Source organism: Chinchilla lanigera, unplaced genomic scaffold (assembly GCF_000276665.1).
Source record: "Chinchilla lanigera isolate Chin_1 unplaced genomic scaffold, ChiLan1.0 scaffold00110, whole genome shotgun sequence".
Taxonomy (NCBI): Eukaryota; Metazoa; Chordata; class Mammalia; order Rodentia; family Chinchillidae; genus Chinchilla; species Chinchilla lanigera.
In genome coordinates this window covers 6,072,482-6,098,344 of record NW_004955511.1, presented here as the reverse complement: position 1 = coordinate 6,098,344, position 25,863 = coordinate 6,072,482, and the positions used below count along the sequence as shown (strand labels likewise).

The window sequence follows — 25,863 nt, the reverse complement described above, 5'->3', positions numbered from 1 at the left end:
GGAGTCCACGCCGGACGAGCTGCCGTCGGACGCCGAGGAGCAGCTGCGCAGCGGCGAGCAGCAGCTGGAGCTGAGCGGGCGGCGGCTGCGGAGGCTGCCCGGCGCCGTGTGCGCGCTCGGCCGCCTGCAGAAGCTGTACGTGAGCGGCGCGGGGCTGCGCGAGCTGCCCGAGGAGATCGAGGAGCTGCGCGAGCTGCGCATCCTGGCGCTGGACTCCAACAAGCTGGAGCGCCTGCCCGACGGGCTGTGCCGCCTGCCGCGCCTCGCGCGCCTCTACCTGGGCGGCAACCGGCTGCGCGCGCTGCCCGCCGACTTCGCGCAGCTGCAGAGCTTGCGCTGCCTCTGGATCGAGGGCAACTTCTTGCGGCGCTTTCCGCGGCCGCTGCTGCGCCTCGTGGCGCTGCAGTCGTTGCAGATGGGCGACAACCGGCTGCGCGCGCTGCCGGCCGAGCTCCCGCGCATGACCGGCCTGCGCGGGCTCTGGCTTTACGGGAACCGCTTCGAGGAGTTCCCGCCCGCGCTGCTGCGCATGGGCCGCCTGCACATCCTCGACCTGGACCGCAACCGCCTGGGCGGCTTCCCTGACCTGCAACCCCTGCGCGCGCTGCGCGTCTTCTCCTACGACCACAACCCGGTCACTGGGCCCCCACGCGTCGCCGACACAGTTTTCCTCGTGGGCGAGGGCGCCGTAGAGCGCATGGCTGAGCGCGACGAACCCACGCCGCGGGTACCACCCCGCCGCCCCGCACGCGCCTTCGAGGACGACGAGGAGGAGGAGCTGCTGATCGGGGGCGCAGGCGCCCGGGTCCTGGGAAACTCCGCGGGCGGCCCCAGGGCCCTGGAGGCCCCACCAGGCCTGGGCACCTGAAGCTGGGCTGTGGGTGGTCCGCGAGGCCAGTCCGGGGGCGTCAGAGAGGTTCGGTAGAGAGGAACCCCTGGAGCCTGGGGTGGCCTGGGACCATCCTAACACCTCTGGGTGGAAATCTGATACCCCAGCAGAGGAGCCAGCTTCCTCCTGGAGCCGGGTCGCTGTTCTTGCACAATTATCTGGCCGCCAGGGCGTCTACACCCTCCTCCTGGGGTTTGGCTCTCCTGGACCACTCCATCTGGTTCCTGAGCAGCTGCTTCTGGGGTGCACTGTGCCGGGCGGAGCTGCCTGAGGAGAGGCAGGGCTAGGCCCAGGGCAACGGAGTGGGAGAAGCCGCCCGGCCCTCCAGGCCCCCACTGCACACCTCCCCCAGGCTCCCCAGTGTCTCTGGGGCTCCCTCCCCACCTTCCCTTCTGGACTCTCCTCCCAGCTTGTGCCTGGCATTTTGCTGGGCAGAGAGCTCCCCCACCTCCCAACAGCCTGAGCCGACAGCTGTCAAGTTTGCAAAGGAGCCGCTGTGCCTGCCTGGCCTCCTGCACCAAGGACAGGGCTCCAGGCCTCTCCGCAGCCTGCGCTCTCCATTCCCTTACATGGGCACAGCTGGGCTGGCTGGCACCGGTGGGGCACGGCTGGGCGCTGGGTGCCTCACTCCGTCACCAGGGACTGTCTGGAGGGCGTGCAGAGAGAGCCCTGCCCTCCATTCCCAGGGCCAGCTCTTTCTCATCCAAGCAATAAGGGGAGGAGGGCCGGGGACACTCAGGGATGCAGTCAGGCAGAGGCCCTCAGGGCAGTGTTTTCTTTAGGAAGAAAACTGACTGTACTCATAAATTATATTTCTTGGAGGAAGACTACATCTCCTGCATGCCTGTTTCTCTAAGCTCGGGAGCCCTGGGAGCCTTGGGGGCCCTGCCTCGGCCCCTGCCCTGCCCAGCTCTGTCGGGCTGGCGCTGGCCGACCGCCTGGCCTGTCTGGGGCAGCGCCCCCGCCCCCCCCCGCCAGCAGCAATGGCTTTGGCCTCTGCAGGCTCTGCAGGGGTCTCAGTCTCTGCCTCCCTGCTCTGGGCTGCCCTGCCCGAGGAGCTGTGCTGTGGGATCTTAGCCCCATCTCGGATGCCGAAGTCCTCGGTGTTCTGCATCTCCCGCAAGCTGGGCTGAGCGTCCTGTGTCCTCCCACAGGCACCACCCTGCCCGCTCCTGACCGCACTGTCTCCACACCCTCGCGCCCTGCTCCTCTCCCTACGTCTCTTGTCAGCTCAGTGTTGCCTTCCCCCTCTCTCCGGGAAAACAGATCTAAAGGAAGGGAAAAAATGGGAAAGCCTCCAGCCCAGAGGTCTGTCTCCCATGAGAATGTCCTGCAGGCCTCTGTCCCCATGGCAATGAGAGCTGATGTCATGTGGGCCGAAAGGTCAGGCTCTGCCCCGTGCTTGGCTGGCCTGCTGGGCTGGGCCCTAGGAAGGCGGAGGCCAGGCACAGGTCTGGAGCAGCCTGCTTCTTCCCAAGGAGGAGGAGCTGGGGCTTGGCTGCAGCCCTGGTCCTGTTGAGGGTCTTCTTGGGACCTGGGTGCTTGGGAGAAGGAATTCAGGAGGCCCCGAGACCACTCAGGTCAGGTGGGAGCCGTGGCTGGCTAGGACTGCCCTCCCAAGCCGAACCTAGGGTTTTAGCAGAGAGGAGATGCCCTGGGCCTGTCCTCAAGAGCCACAGGTGAGCTCCAGCGCCCCCAGTGGCCTTGAGTAAGCCATAGCACCCGTTCCTCCATCTACATGGGGGAGGTGAGCTACTTAGAGCTGACACCGCGCTCAATCCGAGCACCCTGGAGTTTGCCCGCCTGCCTTTCTGCAGGGCTGCAGCTCAGTCTCCTTCCTCCCTCTGGTCTGCTCGCTGCGCCTCCTCCCCTGCTGCCAAGGCCCTGCGCTGGGCTCCCGGGGGCCAACCGAGGCACTCAGCTCTCCCCTTTGGTACTGCCAAGGTTGGCACCCTTGGACACTGCTTTCTTCCAGGACAGCACAGAGCGTGGCATCTGGGCGGGCTGTCTTGCTGCTTGCTGTCTGCCTGCAGGAGCCAGCTCCTTTGGGAAGTCAGAGTTTGGTTTAAGTGGGTGCTGGTGCCTGGCTGTAGGGACCACCAAGAGTTCCATGAGGGCAGCCAGGGAAGCAGGGTGCTGTTGCCCGGGCCAACGGGTGTCACAGCTCCCCTGGGCGCTGGACAGCCTTGTCCCAGGAGTCCTGGCACTCCTCACCCGTGGCCTGTGCTTCTCTGTGGCCTCACGTGAGGGGTGCTGGTAACGCCGAGGGTGGGCCGGTCCCACTCCATGTAGGATCCGTTCCCCTGTGGCCCTGGGAGGGGGAGGGGGGAGGCCATGGCAGAGCCAGGCGGAGAGCCCTGGGGGGTTGTGCTTTGCCAGGAGGTTTGGAGCAGGAGGGCAGGAGGTGGAGGCTGGGCGGACAGAGCAGGGAATGTGGCAGGGCCTGGCCAAGGCTGAGGGCTCCTGACCCAGCGCTCATCTGAAACTTGCTGGGGCTGCTCTGGCCATGGCTGGCTCCCAGGCGTGTGAGCAGAGTCCAGGAGGACCGCGGCCTGGCCCTGCCCTCCCTGCGGGTTTGAGTCTAAACAGGTGGAACTCGGGGCCCAGTGCCCCATCCTCAACATCCCCCGACCCCACCGCCCCATCCGGTAGGCCTCATCATGGGGCCCCGCCTGGAGCACTCCCTGCCTTGGCCCAGTCCTAGGGCTCCCCCAAGATACCGGGCACTGCTGTTCTGAGGATGGACGTTTATTAGCACACCCAGGCGTGCGCACGGAACGCGCGTGCAGACGGTCCCTGCCCAGGGGCTCACAATCTAAACACGACACGGCACAGACACACAGGACACACAGGACACGGGGGGCGGGTGTCAGTGGTGACAGGAGGTCGGGGTCACAGACTGGAACAGACAGCGTGTCAGCCTTGTCCTTCTGGAGAGGTGTGCGTGGGGAAGGAAGCCCCGGAGCAGTGGCCTGGTAGGAGGAGGACGGCACCCAAGGCCTGGAGGCGGGGGGTGGCTCTGCCGGGGGCTGTGTCCCAAGTGCTGTGACGGAGACAGTCTGACAAGCTGCAGGCCTGAGGCTGTTCACCTGACCCCGGCACCCCGTCTCTGCACAGGTCTCAAACCATGGCGGCCCCTTTCTCCTGTGCCAGGAGCAGACCCAGGGCCTCCTGCATGCTGGGCCAGCACTCACCAGAGCCGCACCCCCACTTAATCCAGACGCTGGGGCCGGCAGGGGGCGGCTGGGAGGAGGGGTGCACATGGGCCCTGGAGGTGTGCCTGTCCCTTGGCAGGGGCCCTGAGCTGCCAGGCCCTGCCCTGGGCTGGGGAGGGCAGGATGGTTATTGCTCTCTAGGGGAGGGATGGCTCCCCCAGTGCCGCGGAGGCAGAGGGGACCCGGCCCAGCTTCCCAGGTGCGAGTTGGAACCTGAAGGATCTCCTCTTCAGGGGAGATTTGCTGGCCCTGAACAGGAGAACTAAGCTCAGGGTGGAGAGGGTCCGCAGGTCCCGCCAGCCAACCCGAGTTCCATTCATCCTGTCCCACGAGGGGGCCCTGGACAGAAGCTCTGCAGGCAGCATGGGGGACAGTGGTCTGGCTTGCCTTGTTGGGGGGGTGGCAGTCTCCTGGGAACTGGAGAGCACCGCAGGCCCGCTGGGTGTTGGGGGAGGGGCCAGGCCACCAGTGATGTCTGTCCGGGGCTACCCGGCGTGGGCAGGAGCCTGGCTGGAGTCCCCGCCGCTCACCCAGCCGCTGCTTCCCCGTGGGGACAGGGCAGGGCCCACAGAGGAAACAGCCAATGCCCTACTTTTCACGATCCTTTATTAATCAGAACAGGCCCCGCCCGAAACAGCAGGGCCCATTCCCACAAAAATATGATTTTGCAAAGAGGAAATTCTGCTGGCTTACAGGGTGTGTGTGGTGGAAAACTTTTGTATGGTTCTTTTTTCCTTTTTTTTTTTTTTTGTTTCTTCAGCTTTCTCTCTTCTCTTCACTGCAAAAACTCTTTTTCTGTGACAGTGGTTTTCGTCTTATTTTTTATAAAACACTTGCACTCGAAGACTCAAACACGATACAGACAGCGGCCGCCAGTCCCCACTCCGGGGCAGGGCGCCCCGTGGCTTCTGTGTGGCTTTTTCCTTTGTCCCTAACCCTGGCTGTGGAGCCGGGGGGTGGCGTGGGGTCCTGGGGCAGGTGGGGAGATGTTCACGGAGGACAGAGCTGAACCAGGTCACGACTAGGTCTAGGGTGCCCACAAATGAGGCAGATGACACTCATGACAGGGCCCAGGACACAGTGAAAAGACGGGGGGGGGCCCTGGCCTCCCTGTCCCGCGGCAGGGACGGCAGGCAGGCGGAGCGCTCAGGCCGCGGTAATAATACTTTGCTCCCGGTAGCACCTTCAGGGTCCTTCTGCCTCGCTAGACCCCCAGGTCAGGCGATGGTGACCTCACAACCTCCCCCATGAGGTAGGTGAAGTATTATTACCATCATTTTGCAGATGGGGAAACTGAGTCGCAGGGAGGGTGGGTGACTTGCCTGAGGTCCTGGGACAGAGGCCGGCTAAGGCGCCCTCCCCACCCTCACACCCTGTGCCCTGCCCTCTGGCTGCCCTAGGCTGTCCCACCCGCTGCCGCTCCATGTTGCCCGCCTCTCCTGCCGGCCCACCCCGCCCTCAGCCTGCCTGAGCAGCCCTGGCCCACATGCGGGCTCCAGCATGGAGCGGGGGGACCCCAGGCCATCACGTGCACCTGGCTCCTGAGGGGAACCGTGCCTCTGCCGTGACGGCTGGGAGCTGTGTGGCAGGCTGAGGCCGCTCACACCCGAGGGCCCTGTGGGGCCGAAGCAGACAGGGGTCTGAGGGAGGGAGGGAGGGAGCACGGCTGACCCTGCCCTCCACCCTCTGGCCGCTCCTCCGCGCACACCCTGCTGGGCAGCTGGGCAGGCCCACTCCAAGCAAAGCTATACGAGGGAGACTGGGTTTACAAGGACGGTGGTGGCTACTGCTTTGCACAACTGGCATTCCTCACTCTACGGAACGATTCACCTACTGGAACTCTCCCTCCAGATCCCAGGGAGGAAGGGCAGGAGGCGGGCAGCTTGGATGCACAAGCAGTGTGATGAGGCCGTTCTTCCCTGCCTGGGGCCCCGCCTCCTATGGTGTTCTGGCGCCACCTGGTGGTGCGTTCTGGGGACGTCGGGAGGCTCTGTCACCACAGGAGGACCAGCTTGAGCCCATCCTGCTGTCTGCTATGTCAGCGGAAGCCAGTACTCAGCCTCAGAGACTCAGAATCCACAGGTGGGCGGGAGGCCGGGAGAGGCCGCCCCAGGGACCAGGCAGGGCCAGGCAGACATGAGAAACTGCACCAGGAGGGCAGGCAGGCGAGGCGCCCCGGTCAGGCGAGGGCAGGGAAGGGCCAGGTGGGGAGCCGAGCACGGGTCTGGAGAGGTGGAGTCTTGGGGTGGGGACAAGCTGGCGGGGCTGGGACCCCTGAGACAGAGGGAGTGGGGGTCCTGGTGGAATGCTATGCACACAGTAGGTGCCTAAAAGTTGTGAACTGATGTCCAAGAGGTGAAGTCGCCAGGGAGGAGCTGCTGAGGACTCGCAGCGGGTGGGCGGCATCACCTTGTCCCTGCCCCTCCAGCCCCAGCCCCGGCCCCAGCCATCCTGCTTCTGTCTCCACACTGCTGACCCCGGGACAGGGAGCAGCGCCCCTCACACATACACAGTGACACAACACAAAGACACAGGGCCGGCTCACCCGGAGCAGGCTATGCACTCAGCGTTCAGGGCCCAGCCGGCACCTGAAGCCGCCCTGCAGGCGGGCCGTCCTGCCAGGCCGGGGCCAAATGCCTCGGCACCCCCTCCTGGGCGGGGAGGGCTGGCTTCTCTCCACTCCAGGCACCGCCGTAAAGAAAACGGGGGCCGTGCCCACCTGGCGGGCCTCTGGAGGGTGTGCCCGTCTGCTCGCAGGCGCTCCCCACTGCTTGGCCTGGGCAAGTCAGGAAGGAGCGGCGAAGCAGGGAGATGGCTCCGGAGCCCACCCCGTGGACTGTGGGTGGGCAGGACGTCCTGGACGGGCCCCAGTGTCCTCCCCTCACCCGCGGCGGGGGCCGGGCCGGGTGGTGTGCGAAGGGTGGTGAGGGCATGATGGGCCCGGGGTTGGGCCCCCTGGGCGTCCCTGGGTGCTCAGGCCTTCAGCTGGTGCCACTGGGCCACAGGCTGCCGGGGACGGGCGATCATGTCCTTCCAGTGCCTCACCTCGCCTGGCCCGCTCTTCCAGGACAGGTAGATCTGCGGAACGAGGGGAGCGGTGTTAGCCAGGCCAGGTGGCACGGAGCCTTGGTGACCCCTGCCCACTGCCCGGCCTGCTTTCCAGGCTGTGCCACCCACAGAGCTGACGCGCCTGCCCTAGGCCCTCTAACCGAGGCCTATTTCTGGCGGGACTGGCACCGTGGTTGCCCTGACCAGCTCGGGGCTTCACCTCTGGTCAGCAGGTGCCGCCGTGAAGCGGGTCTGGAGCTACACGCCCGCTCCCAGGTAGGGAGGCTGAGGGATGTGGGTGAAGAGACAGCACAGTTCCCGGGACCAAGTGCAGAGGGGCTGAGGGGGCCCTGGCCACCTGCTCCCTCTGCCAGGCCCTGTGGGGCTGCACGCATGCGGACTGCGGTGGTTAGGAACCTCAGTCCCGAGGAGAAGGAGCAGGACACTCCCACATGGCCAGGGCACAGGCTGTCACAGGAAAATACAGAAACTGTCACAGACCAGGGAGCTGGTGTGGCACAGGTGACCTCTGAGCCTGGGACAGAGAGCACCTGCCGGGAAGGTGGTGAGACACAGACACCGCCTTCAGGATGGTTCTTGGGCCCCGGTTCTTGGGCCCAGACAGAGTGGCCAGAGTCACACAGCAGGCTGGCACTGGGGATACTGGGCAAGGCAGCTGCAGACGCCCTGTTGGCCTGCTGCTCTGACGTGAGTCTAAGCGTGCAAACAGAAAGTCAGCGGGGACGGCAGTGGTCTCCCTGCCGCGGGCGCTGGCCTCTGAGGCTGTGGGCGAGCACCTGGGGTCCAAGCCCAGGGCTGCGTGTGCTGTCTGTCTCTGCGAACAGCCCGCAGTGCGACCTCAGCCCCGGTGGCACCTGCCTGCCTTCCAGGGGGCCGCACCGGGGCTGCACTCGGGGCTTCTGACCTACCCAAGCCACAGCGGGACCCATGCATCTTCGCCCTGGAGCGACAGAGCTCGCCTGTTTCAAAAGGAGCTAGGACATTCTGGGAAGCTGAGGCAGGAGAACCCCCAGTTCCAACCCAGCCTGGGCAACTGAGAGCCTGAATGAGACCCTGTCTCAAAGTAAAACAGAAAGAGCTGGGGATACAGCTCAGTGCGAAGGCCCGGGGTTCCATCCCCACCAGTGAAAATAAACAGCTACCGATTCGGACGCCAGGAGTAGACATGGGCTCTTGAGCTCCAGGGTCCGCGTGGTCCAAGGAGCTCAGTGGCCCTCCCGCCTGTTCCCAGTCTGAGTGCCTTTCCTGGGGCCCCCAAGCAAGGCTGTGCAGGGCTCGGCGTGCTCCCCACTCCTCTGCTCCCAGCTGCGCCCACCGCTCGCCTCGGGAGTAGCACTTCCACAAGGACTTGGGGTGCAGCAGGTGTGCATGTGGGCCCCTCCTGCAGTCCCCAGCCGTCTCACCGCCCCTCTGCTGCATAGCCGGATTGTCGAACAGCACTTGGGAGGAGGCAAGGCCCCGTGCAGAGGGATGGTGCTAGGAGGCAGGGCCGGAGGGTTGGGACGGCACTGCCCAGCTCATAGGGCTCTGGGTTCGAGTCCCAGCACCACCCGGAAGAAGAAGCAGGGCTGGGACCCGGTCTGCGTGCACCGACCACCTGGCCCATAGGCAACTGGAAACCACAGACAGTGGAGAACAGAAATCCAAAGCTGGGAGGTGGAGGGCTGCGTCACGGCACTGCGTTCCAGAGAGCCCAGCCGAGCCTGGGGTGCAGGACTGAGGGTGTGTGAGACCAGATGCTGCCCTGACCTGCAGAACCGCTGCCTGGCACTGGCACTGCAACCCCAGAAGGTCCCATAGGCGGGCAGCAGAGCCCACCTCACCGCAAGGAGCAGAAAAACCCTGAGGGGCCCATGCTGCGCTCGAGGTCACCGCTGCTCGGGGGCTCGGGTGCCAGCTGGGCTCTCAGCCCCCGCCCCCCGCGTCACGCCCCCGCGGATGGCCCTACCTTGCCGATGACGTCGTTGCGGCTCAGCTTGTCCTTGTCCATGACGGTGATGACGATGGTGGTCTCCCGCAGCTTCTCCGTGGGGATGTCGAAGGCAAAGGACTCGTTGAAGACGGGGTTCAGGTTCCTCTTCATGGTCACCGTCTTCTTCTTCTCCACTCGCTTGTCCTTGTACATCAGCCACACCTTCACGTAGGGGTCTGGGGAGGCAGGGGAGAGTCAGGGGGCCTGGGCCCCTTCCAGGGTAGGGGGTGGGGTGAGGAGTGCAGAGCCCGCAGGTGACAGAGCCCGAAAGGCCTGGCTGTCATCAGTGCCTCTGCTGACACTGGGTGAAACGGAGGCAGGGTGGCGGGCTTGACCAAGGTCATGGAGGGGGCATAGGGTCTGGGCCCGAAGCCCCACCTTCCCGACTCAGAGCGCTCCTTCCTCCGGCTCCCGAGGAGGACAGCGCTCATGACACAGCCCCCCACCCCTGAGCGCCCCGCCCGCACCTGATGTGCCCCCGATGTCCATGGCTTTGAGGTTCCGGGCTTTGATAATGTTCACGATGATGGAGTTGGCGGAGGGGTTGTAGCAGAGAGACAAGAGCAGCTCCCCTCGGCTCCCCTGGGGACAACGGCACGGTCAGCGGGGCGGGGTCACCGGGACTGGCAATACTGTGCTGCCCTGGGAGGCCCACTGCTCCACTGCCGCCCCTCTGGCAGGTCTGTGCCCTGTCCCCGGGACCCCCGGTTCCCAACCAGAGCCCAGAAGCCTACACTCCCATCGCTGCATGGCTTCAGGTCCTTCCAGAAGGTCTGCATCTGCGTCAGGTCCACCTTGTTGAGGGGGATGGACACCTCCCCAATGGGGTCATTGCGGCTGAAGCGGTCATAGTCCAGGACCTGGAGGTAGAGGACCCTCTGCACCACCTTCTCGTAGGGGAAACCTGGGGACAGAGAGGCGAGGTGAGGGGGCCGCGGCCAGCAGCTGGCCTTCTGGAGCGACGCGCAGGACCCCCAGCCACTGCGCACTGTCAGGGGTAGGGATCCACGCAAGGGACGGGGAGACCAAGGCCCTTGGCTAAGACAGCGCAGAGCTGCCCTGCCACGCCCGCCCCTGCCCACTGCAGCGGCTCCACACCCCGGGCCAGGGCTGGCCAGGGACTGCTGGGGACCACAGGGACAGGGCAGGTGCCGAGGGACACGGCCAAGGCAGGGAGCAGGGCTGGACACAGCGCCAGACTCCTTTCCCTTGGGCCTCCTTCCAGGGTGCCAGCCTGCCTGTCCTGCCTAGCACCTCCCCTGTGCTCACTGTCTGCCCTGTCCAGGCCGTCACAGACACAAGTCCCCCGACTGCTGCCCCTTCCTCCTGCCCCTGGGCCTGGGCTCTGGGCAGCTGCCGGGGAAGGTTTTGCAACCAGCCAGGACAAGGTGGCCTCGGCTCCAGGTGAGCTCCGGGGCGCTGCCCTGCCTGGCTCGGGGTCCTGTCCCTACGCAGCTCGGCCCGGTGTCTTCCTGCCCCTGGGACGGGTTTGTCCCTGTCTCCTTGACCCTTGCCTGCTTGCCCACCAGGGGGGGATTTCTGGCAGGGCAGGCATCTCTGCGCTCGGCGTTGGCTCCTGGCTGGATGGGGAGGGTCACACAGGTCAGCCTAGGGGTAAGCAGGAAGGAGGCAAGATGGGGGAAGGTGTGGGGACCCTCGAACCTGCACCCCAAGGCGCTGGGGCAGAAAGCCATGGACAGGAGGGGGTGAGGGAAGAGGGAAGCTCCGGAAAGCATCAGGGTCATTTCCTCCTAGGGAAGGGGGCCACGGGGCCCCCAAGGGACCTATCGCAGGTACCCCTTGGCATCCGTTCAGGGGAAATGACGGGAACAAGCGATCTGGGAAGGCTGGAGCTCTGGGAAGATCCCCGCACCCGAATCGGTGCTCTGCCACCCGAGTGGAAGCCTCCAATGGAACTCCTGCTCACCCTCAGAACCCATCCGGAATGGCCTCTCGTCAGGGAAATTTTCTTTGGCAACACAAGGGAAGCTCATGTTGGTCCCTGCAGCACCATCCTGCAGGGCATGGCCTAGTTATCAATGCACCTTGTCCCTCAGACCAGGGACTCCTCCAAGGCTGCTGCAGTCCCTCCTCTTTTCCTGAGCCCAGGACCCAGCTCCCAGTCCGTGCCTGGCGGACAGGGGCTCTGCCAGCGGGCTACATGCGCCTCGGACGGCGGGCGTCCTGCTGGCTGCGCCATCTCTCCCGGGCACCGTGGGCAGCAGTGGGCCAGGCTGCTGGCAAGGGCCATGGCTCTTCCCTCTGGGGGCCTGGGAGAATCTGCTTCTGAGCTTGTGCCCCAATCTGTCACCCAAGGCTGGGACCCAGGACTGAAAGACGGGCCTTCAGGGCAGCAGAGGTCTTCCTGCCCCAGAGGCCTTAAAGGTACCAGGTTAGCTGGCCAGGACAGGGCGTGTGCAAGCTCATGTTTTGTGTTTTGTTTTCTGTGGTGCCGGGCATTTAACCCAGAGCTCAGGCTGAGCTACATCCGCAGCCTGCTCTTTTGCCTTAATCCTGACACAGGTGGTGCTGAGTGGCGAAACTGCCTGGGCTGGAACTTTCGATCCTCCTGCCTCGGGCTCGCATGTGTGTGTGCACGTGTGTGTGCACATACCAGTGCAGGGCGGGTGAAGCCTCACCTTCGAAGAGGAAGGTCTCGTTCCAGTGGGGATTGAGGTTCTTCCGTTTCACCTTGGTCTCCAGCTTGTGCTTCTTGTCGGGCAGCAGGTAGATCTTGACGAAGGGGTCGCTGGTGCCACTGAAGTCCTTGGCGGGCAGCTCCTGGGCCTTCAGGATCTTCACGGTGAGCGTGGACTCCTGGAAGTCGTAGCCCACGCTGAACTGGATCCGGCCCAGGTTCTCACGGCTGCAGCCCTCGTGGGCCTCGTCCTCTTCGGAGCCTGGGGACAGCTGGGGAGCGAAGGGGCTGTGTTGGGGGGACTCTGCTCCCGGGCCCCCAGCAGCGCGCAGAGCGGACCCCGTGCCCTCTCAGCTCGGTCCCGGGCGGGCGGCGGCCGGTCGCATCCACAGCCAGCAGGGGGCGCACAGGCACAGAGCAAGGCCGTCGTGGCATCTCACGGGACAGAGGGAGGGAGGGGGCTGAGCCGGGAGGCCCCTGCCGGCCCCCAAGCGCCACCTTGCAGAGGCAGCCACTTCAGGCTGCTGGGGCTCCGTTGTCACAGCCCCCCACTTTTCCACCCTTCCCAGCCTGTGGGCCTACGGCAGACGCAATCAGCCCCGACAGGCAGCCCCTGCGGCACAGGCGCTTGCCGAGCTTCCCCGGGAAGGAGCCCTGGGCCCTGGGGGTGCGGCGCACAGTGAGGAAGCTGGGTGTTTGTGGGCCACAGCGGCCTGTGGCATGGCCACCCGGGGTGGAGCACAGATGCCCGCACCTTGCCCCTGGAGTCTGAGCCATCAGGCCGGGCAGAGCCGGGGCATGGCCCTGCTGGAGGGCACCTGGTGCTGTGTGCCTGCGCTGTCCTCGGTCCTGAGGGTGGGTCCGGGTGCTCTCGGACAGACCTTGCGTGACACATGCGAGCATGCGCCCACGTGTGTGCGTATGTGTGCATGCGTGTGTGTGCCGTTTCCACCCTGACTTCGCAAAGCAGGAAGCGGCTCCCAGCCAGGGCTGCGATGCTGCGGCCACTCACAGGGACCCTGCCACCCAAGTAGTCCTGGCCAGCAGACCCCCATGAGGACACAACTCCCAGCCTGTCCCCTCCACCCCTGCAGAAACGTCTCTGCCGTCCCCGTCCTGCAGGGGGCAGTGCGGGCTCAGGGATGCCGAATAATCAGGCGACAAGCACGCAGGGTGCACCTACCATGGCGGAAGACTCGTGTCACCTCTCCGCTGGCCAGGTGGCTGTCACTGCAGCTGGCTGAGGAGGCTGGCTCAGAGAGGTTAGGTCACGAGTCCAGGGCTGCAGGTCACACCCAGGGCCACAGCTGGGAAGGACTCACCCGCACCAAGGGACTGCCATGGCCCTGTCCCTGCCCAGGGCCGTGTCCCTCACTCCTACCCCCCCCAGCTGGGCAGGTGGGGCCCCAGGCTTCTGTACGGAGCTCACAGGGCCTGGGGGCCTCAAGCCAGGACTGTGCATGGGGACTCGAACCTGGGCAGTGCCCAGCAGCTGTGAGCATGCCAGCCCAGGTACTGGGGGCACTGAGCGCAGCTGTCTGAGCTTCCCACAGAGGAGGGGACTCTGGCCCCACTCGGCAACTTGCAGCTCTGCCCAGGCCCTCCCAGGCTGGTTTCACCCTGCTCCCTGGACACTTGGTTTCTGCCTCTGTGGGACCCGGGGGATTCAGTGGGCCCAGCAAAACCTGCTGGCCCCATTCAGTCTAAAAGTGGGGTGCAGTTGTAGGGGACCTGAGGCATGCAGGTGGCTCCAGCTCCACTGGGGTCCCTCTGTTCACTTGGCTCCCAAACGGGGTGGTGTGGAGGGGCTTGGGCCGGCAAGCGGGCTTCCCCTTGGAAAGTGGCAGAGCCTCTGGGCCCTGGGAACCAGTCATCTCCATGGCAACCAGGCTGGCCACCCCCAGCCCCCCTCAGGTAACCGAAGCTGCCAAAAGCATCCCGCCAACCTGGGCCTGACACAGCCCGCCTATAATCCCAACGCTCGCAAGGTTGAAGTGGGAGGATTACTTGGGCCCAGGAGTTCGAGTCTGGCCTGGGTAACCTAACCAGACCGCGTCTCAAGGATAAAAAGCATCAAGCCAGTCCCTGTGCCGGGTGCGAGGGGCTCCTCCCCTCTAGCTGTGCTCTCAGGGCCTGACTTCCGTGCCTGGGCCTGGAGACCACTCTGACGGGGCTCTCGGGGCTCCCCCAGCCCTACTGCCCTCCACTGTCACCTCCCGCCTCTGGACTGGGTGGGGAAAGGCGGAAACTGGCTAGCAGAACAAATGACCGGGCCATGGGCCGCGAGGAGGAGGGGCAGGTGGATGGGGCAGCATACGGGGACCCTGGGCCACCGGAAGTGCGGGTGCTTTAACCCGAATCCAGAAGTGCAGACTGGGCCCGAGGGCCCACTGCCTGGATACCTGCTCTCACCCCACTGCCCTGGGACCCCAGCGTGAGAACCAGCGGGGGAGAATCATGGCGCAGGCTGGCGCACCCCGGAGGCTGGGGGGCCTCAGGAGGATGGTGGCCTGGACCCTGGGAACCCTGAGTTGGGGTTAGGGACAGCCAGGGTCCCCAAAGCCACGTGCATGCAGAGGGCAGGAGTGCAAAAATGACTCGTCCCAGGTTATCCCCGAGGGAAGGACGCAGCAGGTACAGGTGCCCACCCTCAGCCTCCCGAGCCTTCCTGGAGCCCTGGACTGGCAGACCCTGAGCTCCTGCCCAGCCTCCCACAGGGCTCTCCTGGCTCCCTGGGGAGCACAGCTGGGCACGGGGCTGTGGTGCACCACCACCACCAGGGGGGCCACGAGAGCCACCATCTGCCCTGCAAAGCCACCCAGAGTTGTTTGTTTGTTTGTTTGTTTGCGGTACCAGGAATCAAACTCACGACCTCGCCCTTGCCAGGCAGGTGCTGTGCCGCTGAGCTAAATCCCCCAAAACACATCTAGCTACTCTGTCTTTTAATTGGAGAATTTTTTTTTTTTTTTTAAACCCGGAATTGAACTCAGGACCTTGAGCTTGCCAGGCAGGTGCTTACACCACTGAGCTATATTCCCAGCGCCACTCAGTGTTGGGATCAGGCTGGAGGGACAGGAGCCCTCCAGCCAGGGAGCGTGGAGGAATGGGGGGGTGGAGATCACAGGCCAGGAGCCCCGCCCACCTGCTGCCCATCCCTGTCCACCACCTGTCCTGCAGGAGCAGGTGTCCTTACCCCCCTTCCCGACCAGAATGGGGTCAGAGGCAGACATCATTGTTACTCTCCCTTGACAGGTGGGGAGTCTCGGGCATGGGGAGGACTCCTTGGCCGAACAGCTGGGAGGACCCTGGCCCCACTCCCTCAGCAGCAAGCACCAAGCAACCGACACGCCATGCCTGGCTCTCTGCCTGAGTGGGCCACGCTGGGCTGCTGCGTCAGCCACAAGCACTGCCCGCCCACCCGCCCCCTGCTCACCATGAGCATCTCGCTGGTGAGGGAGTTGACCAGGTCGGAGACGGAGGAGCGGGGCTCGGTCCTGCGGTCGGACTCATCATGGGGCGTCTGGCCCGGCACCAGCGCCGTGTCCACCGCCTTCCCTCCTGCGGGCAACCTGGGGAGGGGAAGGAGTGGGCTGGAGGCGGCCGGCTGGTCACGGGGCCTGGGCGAGCGGGCCAGCAGGCGCTCCCATCCGCAGGCCTGGTTCTCCCAGAAGTGGGCGCAGGGCCCAGGACCATGACTCTGCTTCAGCTGCCGCTGTGTGCCCTGCTCTGGGGACCCCACTCCCCGCAACCCGACTCAGAGCTCAGTTGGTCTCTGGGCTGGTCCCGTGCAGAGCCAGGGAAGGTTGGGGGGGCGCTCTCACCCCCGCCACTGTCAGCCCCATGGTGCCCTCCTGCCCTCCAGATCAGGGCGGCTGGGACAGCTGTCCACACCGCCTGCCCACAGGGTCCCCCACGGCAGGCAGTGGCTGAGCGCTGGCGGTGGCTGTGGCCAGTGTGACCAAGAACTGCGTCTGTAATTTTCCCACGCTACTGGGGACTGAGCCACGTCTCCCTAGTCATTTTCTCTCTTGTGACACGGCCTCTTGAAACTGCCCAGGCTGGCCTGGCACCTGTGATCTTGCCTTGGCCTCCAGGTACCTGGGTTAGAGGGGTGCGTCACCACGACTGCTTAACTATGTCATGCAAGGTGCTGTAGGGTTAGCGGCCACCTCCTGGGTGCAGCAAGCTAGCACCTCATGCTCGCTGGTCCCCACCGGCTCCCTTCCGGGGCTACGTGTGGGATGAGCCCTCCCCCAGGCTGAGAGACGGGGCTCCCCCAGTGGCCCAGTCTGCACCCTGCTCTGAGACGTTCCTAGGAGGCTGGGATCTCTGTCCAGCTGGGGCTTGAGGAGGGCACTAAGACCTGCCCAGGGACCAGGCTGGCATGCCCCCTGAGGAGAGGTGGGTGGGCAGCGGGCAGGGACAGGGTGGCAGCATGGGGCTGGGGCAGGCTTCAACAGGACAGCTTGGGGAGCACACAGCCACACCCAGCGCCACACAGCTGACACAAGGCACAGCCACCGGGGCAGACCTGGCTAGCACACAGGCACAGACAGACATGCACGGGTACGCAGGGCCCTGGAGGGTCACCAGGACCCGGGTGGGCACGCACACGCAGGCACACGCACACACGGTGCACACAGCCCAAGACGCCCAGGACGCGGAGAGAATGTGTGGGCAACAGCAGGACACAGCAGGCATGATGATGGCACCCAGGTGCCCGGGAGACCTGTGCAGGGGCCCGGCACGCCCAGGTGTGTGTGTGAACTAGGGCAACCGGAAGGGAAAAGCAGGCGCAGACTCAGACACCCTGGTGACGGGGTGCACGACGCGCCCACCACGGCACCTGGCCCAGCCTGACACACAGGGACGCCCGCCGCCACACACGCGGGCACACGCGCGTGGACACGTGCTCACAAGGACGGGCACGGGGAGGAAGAGGAGACTGAGAGCTGGAGAGGTAAAGTCAGGTTAAAAATAGAGCTGAGGGTAGGAGAGTCGGAGTTATTCCCGCCAAACTGCAGCGCCAGCACAGCTGCAAAGCAGCCTGGGGAAGATGGTCAGCGCCACTGAAGCCGTCGGAGGTCACGGGACAGAGACAGAGACCGAGGCACGGGGGGAGGCGGAGGGAGAGGCCAGGGGCTGTCGCTGGCCCAGGGACACCCTGTGAGGAGCAGATGGGAAGGAGAGACAGAGGAAGAGATGAGAGAGGGTGCAAGAAAGGTTAATCAGAGTCGAGTGGAGGAGGCTGTGGTGGACGGGACGAGGAGCCGGGCGGCCACAGGAGAGGCAGAGGAGCCAGGGACACACACAGGCGGAGGAGGGGCATGGTGGCCTTGGAGGCCTCGAGCAGCGGGTGCCTGGCCCCGGGAGGGTGGGGCCACGGTGGAAACCATTCGGATCGAGAAGCAATGGAGAGAGGTGGTGGAGGGTATGGCAGGGCGGTGCGGGGATGAGGGGTGGGTCAGGCAGGGCGCTGGGCAGCGGCCACGGACAGGAGGCTCTGTGCTGAGGTCCGGGCCGGGATTCCGTCCATGGGCCAGTGGAGGCACCCCCAGCCTGGGACCTGGGGTGGCCCGCAGGGCACAGGCCTGATCTAGGGGCTGAGGGGCCATGGGCACAAGAGGCAGGGGCCACTGGACACACTTCTGCCTTGCCTGGGACGTGGGGTGGCCAGTGGGGCAAGGTCAGCGGCCAAGGACACAGGGTGGAAACCACTTGGATCCTGAGTTGTGGGCTTCTATGCTGAGGTCCAGGGCCACCCACACCATGGGAGCGGGGCACAGGGCCTGTCCCTCCTCCTGGCCACTGGACAGACCCTTGCCGTGATCAGCACTGGGGTAGCTGCCCACCCACAGCGCTGTTCCCGTGAGCGTGCTGCTAGTGGACAAGGTGGGGCTGGGTCCCCTCTGCGACAGTCCCAGCAGGGCACAGGGCAGACACAAGGCGGGGCTCGGGGCCTGGGGTGGCCATGCCGAGCTGCAGCATGGGGCTTGCCTGCCGGAGGAAGCCCAGGGGACACCGGGGCTATGGGAGATGAGTGCTTGGGGATGTGGCGGTGGGCTGGGTGGGTGGGCAGGGCCTGTCCCAGGAGGGCAGTGGGCAGCGGATGGAAGTGGTGACCAGAGGATGCGGCGGTGACTATGGAGCCGCACTTGCGGCGAGAGGGCAGACAGGAGGGAGTGAGATGGCGCGGGCTAGTGGGCATGTGGGTGAAGAGAAATCTGTTTCCAGATCTGCTCCCTCACGCCCTGACCTCCTGCTGTACCCAGCCTCGCCCCGGCCCAGCTCCCCTGCCGCCATGCCCAGACCCAGGCTCAGGGCCTGGGCACACATGTGTCACCAGGCCAGAGAGTCGCCCAGGCCCCACCCTCCCTGGGCACCCGGGCTAGCCGGGACTTGCCCTGAGGCCAGAGGAAGAGAGTGAGAGGGGCCCCAGGGCCCCTGGAGACCCTGAGCTGCCAGGTCTCAGCCTGCCCACCTGTCCTAACTGCCAGCCCCTGGTAGCAGCCTAGGATATCCTCCCCTATGCCCAAGGCTTGCAGGGAGCACCAGGGTTGCCGGTCGAAGCCTAGTCCCTGTCCCTGCCCAGGGCCCCTGTGGAGAGGCCGCTCTTAGAGCTCAGCGGGTGGCCGCCTGGCCTACAGCCGCAGGAGCCGAGGCTGTGGCGCTGTGACCAACCCAGGCCTGCAGAGGGTCCCCGTGGGCCTGACCGAGGGACGAGCCTACCCACTTCCCTGGAGACCACAGGCAGGGGGAGGCTGGGCCAGGCACAGGTCGGCTTCTCCCTCTATGGTGCCCTCCCGCCGCCCTCCCACAGCAGCGCCAACCTCTGTTGTCACAGTCTGTGGCCACACAGCCTGCCCTGCGCCCTCCACCCTGCGCCCTGCTTCTGCTAGGCTCTGCTCCCTGGGGCTCTCCCAGGCCTTCCTCACGGGGCTCCTCTCAGCCCCTGCCCCCCGCCCCAGGGAGGTTGAGGCGGCGGAGATGAGGGAGCACGGGCGAGCGCCCCTCCCTGACATCCCCCCCAGCCACCAACCACCAAGAAACAGGGATTTCCGGGTTGGGGTGGACAGTGATGAGATGGACAGCAGAGAGAAGCCAAGCAGGAGATGGCGCAGGGAGGCTAGGCTTGCTCCAGGCCAGGGCAAGCATGCCGGGGAGCAGGCCTGATCCAGAATGGTCCCAGGATGGACGCCCCGGGACTGGGGGGCCCGGTGCTCCTGCTCCAGTATCGCCGAAGGCCCAGCCGCCGGCCGGTGGAGGAGCCGCCTCTCCACGCCTCTGTCTCCGCTGCTGGTGCCGCCGCCGCCGCAGGCCCCGCCTGAGCTCGTACCTCTTGTCCCCCTGAGCGTTCTGGTTCTGCTGGGTTCCTGGGTTTTGCAGGTCAGGGATATTGGCAAAGTCATCCTGTTCCGAAAGCCCTAAGACCAAGGATAGCACCACCATCCGGCCTTCCCTGCCCAGGGAGGCCCAGCAGCAGGGCGCAAGGAGAAGGGCGCACGGGCAGGGCGGGGAGGGGGGACAGAGACAGAGACAAAGAGAGAGAAGAAAACAGCGTAAGAAACTGGGCCTGCAGGAGAGAAACCAAACTTCAGCAATGTCAGCTGCAGTGGACGAGGGGGAGGGGAGGAGGGCCGGTCGCTGCGGCCCCAGCGCTCCGGGGTGCCAGCGGGAGGCACACACTGGCTGGGGCTCCTGGGAAGCCACGCACTCCGCCGGCTACCCTCTCTGCACTGGGAAGTCCACTGCGACACCTCTGCGCCACTCAGCCGGACGCCTTAGAAGCTAAAGGGCTTTCCGGACTCCCTCTTGTAGGAGCCAGGGAGAGCGCATGTCCCTTCCCACACAGGCGTCCTGGGCACACTGGCCTTCCTGTGACCCCCTCCTGCACATCCTGGAGTGACCGCCAGGCCTCCACGTCTGCTCAGGGCCTCTCTTCAGAGATGCGGTTAAATCGGGGATGGAAGTGCAGGCCCTCGGCAGGTCAGGAGACATCCCCACGGGACCACTGAGGGCAGACGGAAGCCAGAGCGACTGGACAGGGACGTGTGGCGGCAGGGTGGCACCGGAGCCCAGGGGATTCTCCGAAGACCGCTGTGGTCACCGCTCTTCCTGGGAGCACTTCTGGGCGCTTTGTGAGGCTTGGCCAGCGTAGGGGATTCTCAGGAGGGCTCGGGGAAAGGTCCAGCTGGGCCACGAGCGCTGGCTGGCCCTTCCCGGGGAGCAGTCAATGGGGACCTTGACAGGCAGGAAATGGCTGTGGGGGGTGAAGCATGGGGTCTTGGAAAATGGGAGATGCCACCGGGTGCACACGAGGGGAGGGAGCAGCCGCAGCTCCTTCTCTGTCTCTGTGTCTTTGTCCTGGGGACAGCCACTCCAGGCTGACGCTCACGCTGAGCTCTACCTTTGGGGGGTGACTCTGCCCCTTTCCTCAGCGCGAGTCCTCCTCGTCTCTGTTGCTCCTGCCCACCTGCGCCCTCCGGTTGGTAAAATTCCGCTTGGTTGCCTGGGGGAAGCAGCCCGACGAAAACAACGCGTCTCCCCCGTCGCTGCGTTTTTGAGATATTCCTCTCACTCCTTAAGAAACAGCGGCTCCTCTGCATAGAAGCCCATTTGCCATTCTCTGCAGCGCTGCAGGCTGCCAGGGCCAGGAGCTGGTGGTGCTGAGCAGAGCGCGGGGCTCCGCCGGGGACCTGGCCCTCTGGAGGGGCCGGGGAGTGCGGTGGCCCAGCCACAGCAGGGGCCGGCACAGCCCTGGATCATGGCCTGTTTCTGCACAGAGCACAAGTCAGGGTTTTATGGCTTTGAAGGGTGAATTAAAAGATCATGTGACGAAAACCATGTGGCCTGCAAAGCCTGAAATTTTACAATGCGGCCTTTGCAGGTGGAGCTGCTGGGCCCCGTGTGGGCCGGGGCGGGACCAGCATGTAGGCCTGGGCACAGGATGGCGGCCCTTGTGAGACGCCGATCAGACGCCGATCAGATCCTGGTCTACCTGGGCTCCTCTTGCGGCCAGGGACGGGCTCACAGTGGCGCAGGCGGGAAGCAGGGGCTGGCCGAGGAAAGCAGCCTGTTGCTGGGGCGCCTGTCAGCCCTGCGGGTGTGCCTGTGCCACGACAGCAGCGACGCCCTCTAGGTCACTGCCAGCACGGTGTCTTTCCTGGGCCGGTGCTGCCTGTGCGGTGGGCGTCCTGTTAGGCAGGCACTGCTGGCCTGTAAGGGTCGCTGGAGAGGTCGTCCCCATTCACAAGAAGCACCCGCAGCACAGCCCCCAGGCCTGCACAGGGCGGGCCGCCGGCCTTCGTGCAGGGGCTTCCGTCTGCCCCCGGCCGGAGCGCTCAGCAGGACACACACAGTGCTCCAGGGAAGGGTCTGCCTGCTCAGCCCGCACATCCTGCCCTGAGCTGGGTGCCGGTCTTGGGCTTCCCTTCTTCCTAGCTTTCTCCTCTCCCAGCCTCAGGCTGCTGCTGTCCTGAAAAGTGTGCCCAGGAAGGCCCGGGCATGGGAAGGACCCCGGAGCCTGGAAGGAAGCTCACGTTAGCTGGAGGCAGTGGGTGGTGCCAGGGGTCACAGCCCATGGCTGCTTGGACCCTGAGAGCCAGTGCTGATGCCCAGAAGGGTGCCAGGGCTCCCTTCACGGCTGGGGCGAGTGGCTGGGGAAGTGGCAAAGGTTAGACGCTGGCAGCCTCCAAAGACTTGGAAGAAGCCTCTGATGCAGAAATGACACCCTGGTAGCCTTGGGGAAGCATCCTCCGGGGAGGTCAGGGAGGAGAGAACTGGAGGACAGGTGGCTCCAGAAGGTCGGAGGCAGGGACAGGAAGCAAGAGGAGGGAGGGAGTGCGGGCTGTGAAGGCCTCGCCCGCCCAGGTTGCAGAGAGCAGGGAGGAAGGGAGGAGGAGGTGGAGCCTCGAGGAGAGGCTACAGACAGTTTAAGAGGGCAGGACGGGGGCTAGGCCAGCCAGCAGGGACAGTGCTCAGGGACCACTGCAGCCCCGTCAGCGGGGGCTTCTCTGAGCCCCCAGGGCTCTTCCACGCGGTTGCTCAGGCACGGGCCATGGGCACTCAGGAGGGGCCTGCTTGCGCCTGCCGGATTGTGGAGGGGCAGCGGGGCACAGGCACAGCTGGCCCAGGAGACGCAGGGGAAGGGGGTGGGCGGCCGCCCCGGGGGGAGGACTTACAGGAAGGATTTCATGTCCAAGCCTCGGTTTCGAATCTGCCCCACCACGTGGTCCCAGCTGCCTGGGTTGGAGCGGCTGCGGCCCCCCGCCGCCCGGTACTTGGAGCCGGCCGAGGTGGCCTGCCGGGCCGGGCCACGGCCGTGTGCGCGGGGGTTGGCGCCAGGCGCCGCGGCCACGTGGGCCTGCAGCTGGCCCAGGCTCTGGCTGGTGGTGGGCTGGCTGGGCTGCCGGCCCCGCTGGTGCTGGCTCAGGGGCTGCTGCAGGCTCTGCTGCCGTGTCAGGGTGCGGGGTCGCTGGCACCTCGGCTCTCCCGTGGAGCTGGGAATAGACTCAAGGGTAGTGGCCGTGGACAGGGTGGAGTCCTCGAAACTTGGGGGGGGGGGCGGAGGAGAGGAGAGAAAGGAGAAGCAGTTGAAGGGATCACAGCGCAGGAGAAAGAAGCCCAGGGCCAGGAGGCCCCAGTGCAGGGCATGCTTGGCCGGGCCATCGCCATCGCTGCCGTCACCGTTGCCGACCCAGTGCCCACCCCAGGCCCCGGCCTGCCCTGACCTCCTGCTGTCCAGCCCGCTTGGCCAGCACCCGCACTCCTGCCTGGCCCCTCCCCATGCAGCTGTGTGGTGAAGGCAGGTTCCCTGGACCCTCGGCCGCCTCACGTAGGAGCAGAGGGGTGTGGTCTCGCTGGGGGCACTAGGAAAGTGTGGCTCTGGGTTCTGAGGCCCACTGCCTTTGAAGGAGGAAATCCAGGCCCACGCAGACCTGGCCTAGTAATGCCTGGCGGCAGGACCACACATTCCTGCATTGTGCTCCCAGGGGAGGAGAGGAAGCGGCCTGGGGCCCAAGACCTCTTCCCCCACCACCGCCCAGGAGGCTCTGGGGCACAGCTCCAACCTCCTGCTGGGGCTCTTTGTTCTGGGGCTCAGCATCTTCTCTGGGATCCTTAGGAGCAACTCCCTGTCCAGGAAGGGACCAAGAGAGGAGCACACAGGGAGCCACAGACCCACACCTCTGGCCCCTTGACCCTGCTCTGACAGAGGATGGGTGGCTGCCCTGTCTTTTATGCACCTGCAGGAAGGTTCCCATGTCAGGCAGCTCTGGGAATCGCTGGGGTCAGGGCGAGGTTGGTGTGAGGGCAGCCAGGAAACAGGACCTGGTTGGCCAGAGGTAGTGCAGGGCCAGAGGGCCTTGATTCAGAGCTGACCTCTGTCACTTACTATCGGCGGCTCTGGAGAAGCCTTTCCACCTCCCCAGACCTCAGGGTTCCCTTCCCTGCCCCCTCCCTCTGCCAGTCCCGCCGTCTAGGGTGGAATCAGCACGGTAGCCTGGGGTCCCCAACTGGCCTAGGAATCGAATTTTCCTGGGGCACGGCCCCTGGCATTGGTTTGCAGGGTTTGGGGCTCACAAAGCCTACAGACACCCTATGTGGGCCTCCCCTTGTCAACCTTGCTTACCCTTGGTCTGGGGCCATGGGGCAGCCGTGTCCCCCTGGGGAGGTGGGGAGGAGGCCCAGGGCCCTTGGGAGCCATGTTCACCACACAACCAGACCCTGCCTCTGTCACCCCGAAACCTAGCTGGGAACCAAAACACAACAGTTAGGCTGCCCCTGTGGGCTGAGGGGAGAGAGAGAAAGACAGAGAGAGACAGCGGGAGAGAGGAAGAGGGAGGGAGAGCGCCAGAGCAGAGCAAAGAGAGAACGCAAGAGAGAGGGAAGAGAAAGCAGAACGTGCCTGACTGGGGTCTCCCTGGGGCGCAGCCTGGCCTGAGGAGGGCCTGCAACCAGGCTTCCGCCTGGCGCCAAGTGAGCCCGCGGCTTGCGAGGCAGCTGGGGTTGAGACCAGAGGAGGGCGGCACGCCCGTGGCCACCTCCTCCTCCTCGCTGACCTCATTTTCATTTCCTATCACATCCAAAATTAGTCCAATTTACAAACTCTCAGTCACAGGAAACTAAAATTGGTACCTCCAGGCCTGGAGCCAGCGTAGGGCATGGAGGCCTCACCAGCCTGGAGACGGGCTGGGCAGCCAGGCACGCAGGGCACGGGACTGCCCGCAGGCCGGATGTCAGGAGGAATGGCCCTATGGTCACTCAAGCCAACAAGAAAAGGGGGTCTCAGCCAGGGCCCTCAGTGGTCCCCAGGGGGAAACTTCTGCGGGAGCCAGGAGGGTCCGGCCGCGGGGAAGGGGCAGCTACAAGGGAGGCAGGGGCAGATCAGGAAATGGAGCCTATGTCCCAGTGCAGGGCAAGGTCACCATCACAGGGCTGAGGACCTGAAGGCGCCACCCCGGGACTGAGACTTCTGTGGGCCAAGAGGAGAACGGGCTGCCCGTGGGGCGGGAGGGGGAAGTGTCATCTGCAGAGAGCAGGGCTAGCTCCACCCCCATCACTCAAGATGGGCCATCGTCTGAGGGGCCATCAGAGAGGAACGGCTCCTGGGCGGTGTCTGGGCCCCCCTCTACCATCGGGAAGGAGAAGCCGGCCGGTGCACTATGGCCGGCCTCCCAGACCCTCAACCCCAGCACCTGGCCGAGGGACAGCTCGCTGACCAAGGCCAAGGTGGTCGTGGAAGGCTGAGATGAAGTGGATGGGGGCAGCCTGGTGGCCGCTCATGGGTGCAGCCCGGCAACAGACAGTGTCGTGGCCCAAGCAAGACAGGACAAGCGGTGCAGTCAGCCCGGGCCCACAGTGGGCGCCCAGGCTGGTCTAGAGCCTGCTGCTGGTGCCGATGAGTGGCAGGCACAGGCTGACACTGGAGGGTGCGGGTGGGCGTGCGGCCAGCCTGGCCTGCTGCCCCTGGGGATGAGCCCGAGGACGGGGTGGCCCAGGCGCCGCGAGGAGGTGGTGGCTGATGGGCGGCCGCCAGAGGCTGGGATGCAACACTATGGTTGGTGGGCTGTGCCGGATGGCGGACGATGACAGGTCTCGTGAAGGGGTGGAATGGGCCGGGGCCGAGGACGGCGCCTTGGGGAAGCAGCAGGCGTGCAGGTCCCGCTGCCCACCCTGGTGGGCGGCCTGAACTCCCCGCTCCTCCGGCAGCCACGGGCGCCATCACTCACTTGGACAAGTTGAGCTTCCCCGCGGCCAGGTGGCTCTGCACCATCCGCCAGCGGCCTCTCCCCGCCTTGCCGCCGCTGCCCGGCTCGCTGGGGGCAGCCCCGCCGCTTCTCAAGGCGTCCTCTCCTGGTGGCGGCGCTGGCGCCGGTTTCTCCCCTAGCCGGCCTTCCCGCTCCACTGCCAGCCCCGCTGCGGCAGCCACTTTGGCGCCCGACAGGAGGGTGCCACTGGGGGGCGTGCACGAGGCAGCCGGCCCGGCGGGCACAGGGGTGGCGTGGCGGTGGCGAGAGAGGGCAGGCCACAGCGGGGGCACGGGGGTGGGCGAGGAGGAGAGACAACGACAGATAAAAGGAAGAGAGAGACAGTGAGAGGAGGAGACAGACCAGACGGACAAGGGACAGACAGAGAGAGAGAGAGACATCAGCACCGGCTGGGCTAACAGAGCCTGCGAGGAGAGAGGGCTGGGCTGGGGTCGAGAGCAACGCACCACGACAGCGGAGGGGCCCCTCCCCACCGCCGGCCGGGCGGCGGGGGTGGGGGAGGGCAGCCGCCTCCTCCATCCCACGGGACAACGAAGGGTTAACGACGGAGGAAGAGCGGGCTGTCCAGGCCAGGAGGCCCCAGGCAGGGAGAAAGAGAAAGCCGTGTTAGTCAGAGACCCTCACCGCCACCGCCACCGCCACACCGCCACACACCGACCACCACCACCACCAGCAGCAGCCACGGCAGCAGCAGCAGCAGCAGCAGCGCGCGGGGAGGAAGCAGCCACACGGTGGGGACCCAACGGGCAACCCGTCTGCTGCCGGGGCGGGCCGCGCCTGTGCGCAGGCAGAGGGGGTTGCTCGTCTCCATG

General features: G+C 65.6%; 2 protein-coding genes across 9 annotated transcripts in view; one reads left to right on the top strand and one right to left on the bottom strand.

The window, feature by feature from the left end:
* Nucleotides 1–1,719, top strand: Lrrc10b (leucine rich repeat containing 10B; the record flags this gene model as incomplete). Its single annotated transcript, XM_013506504.1, is given in 1 exon segment — nucleotides 1–1,719. A coding segment is annotated over 1 exon segment (868 nt), but the record flags the coding sequence as incomplete, so codon positions are not given.
* Nucleotides 1,720–4,693: 2,974 nt separating this feature from the next.
* The window catches only part of Syt7 (synaptotagmin VII), a 42,260-nt gene continuing 21,090 nt past the window's right edge, over nucleotides 4,694–25,863 (bottom strand). For 2 of the 8 annotated variants that reach the window (XM_013506496.1, XM_013506498.1), the window contains 9 exons: nucleotides 25,013–25,237; nucleotides 21,965–22,333; nucleotides 19,120–19,242; nucleotides 15,217–15,352; nucleotides 11,785–12,055; nucleotides 9,880–10,049; nucleotides 9,613–9,727; nucleotides 9,122–9,321; nucleotides 4,694–7,182 (listed from right to left, as the gene is read on the bottom strand). In XM_013506496.1, the coding sequence (XP_013361950.1) occupies nucleotides 7,078–7,182; nucleotides 9,122–9,321; nucleotides 9,613–9,727; nucleotides 9,880–10,049; nucleotides 11,785–12,055; nucleotides 15,217–15,352; nucleotides 19,120–19,242; nucleotides 21,965–22,333; nucleotides 25,013–25,237 (1,714 nt within the window). In that variant the 3' untranslated portion in view covers nucleotides 4,694–7,077. The remainder of the gene's footprint in view (nucleotides 7,183–9,121; nucleotides 9,322–9,612; nucleotides 9,728–9,879; nucleotides 10,050–11,784; nucleotides 12,056–15,216; nucleotides 15,353–19,119; nucleotides 19,243–21,964; nucleotides 22,334–25,012; nucleotides 25,238–25,863) is intronic. The other 6 variants (XM_013506502.1, XM_013506503.1, XM_013506497.1 and 3 more) reach the window with 5 other exon arrangements.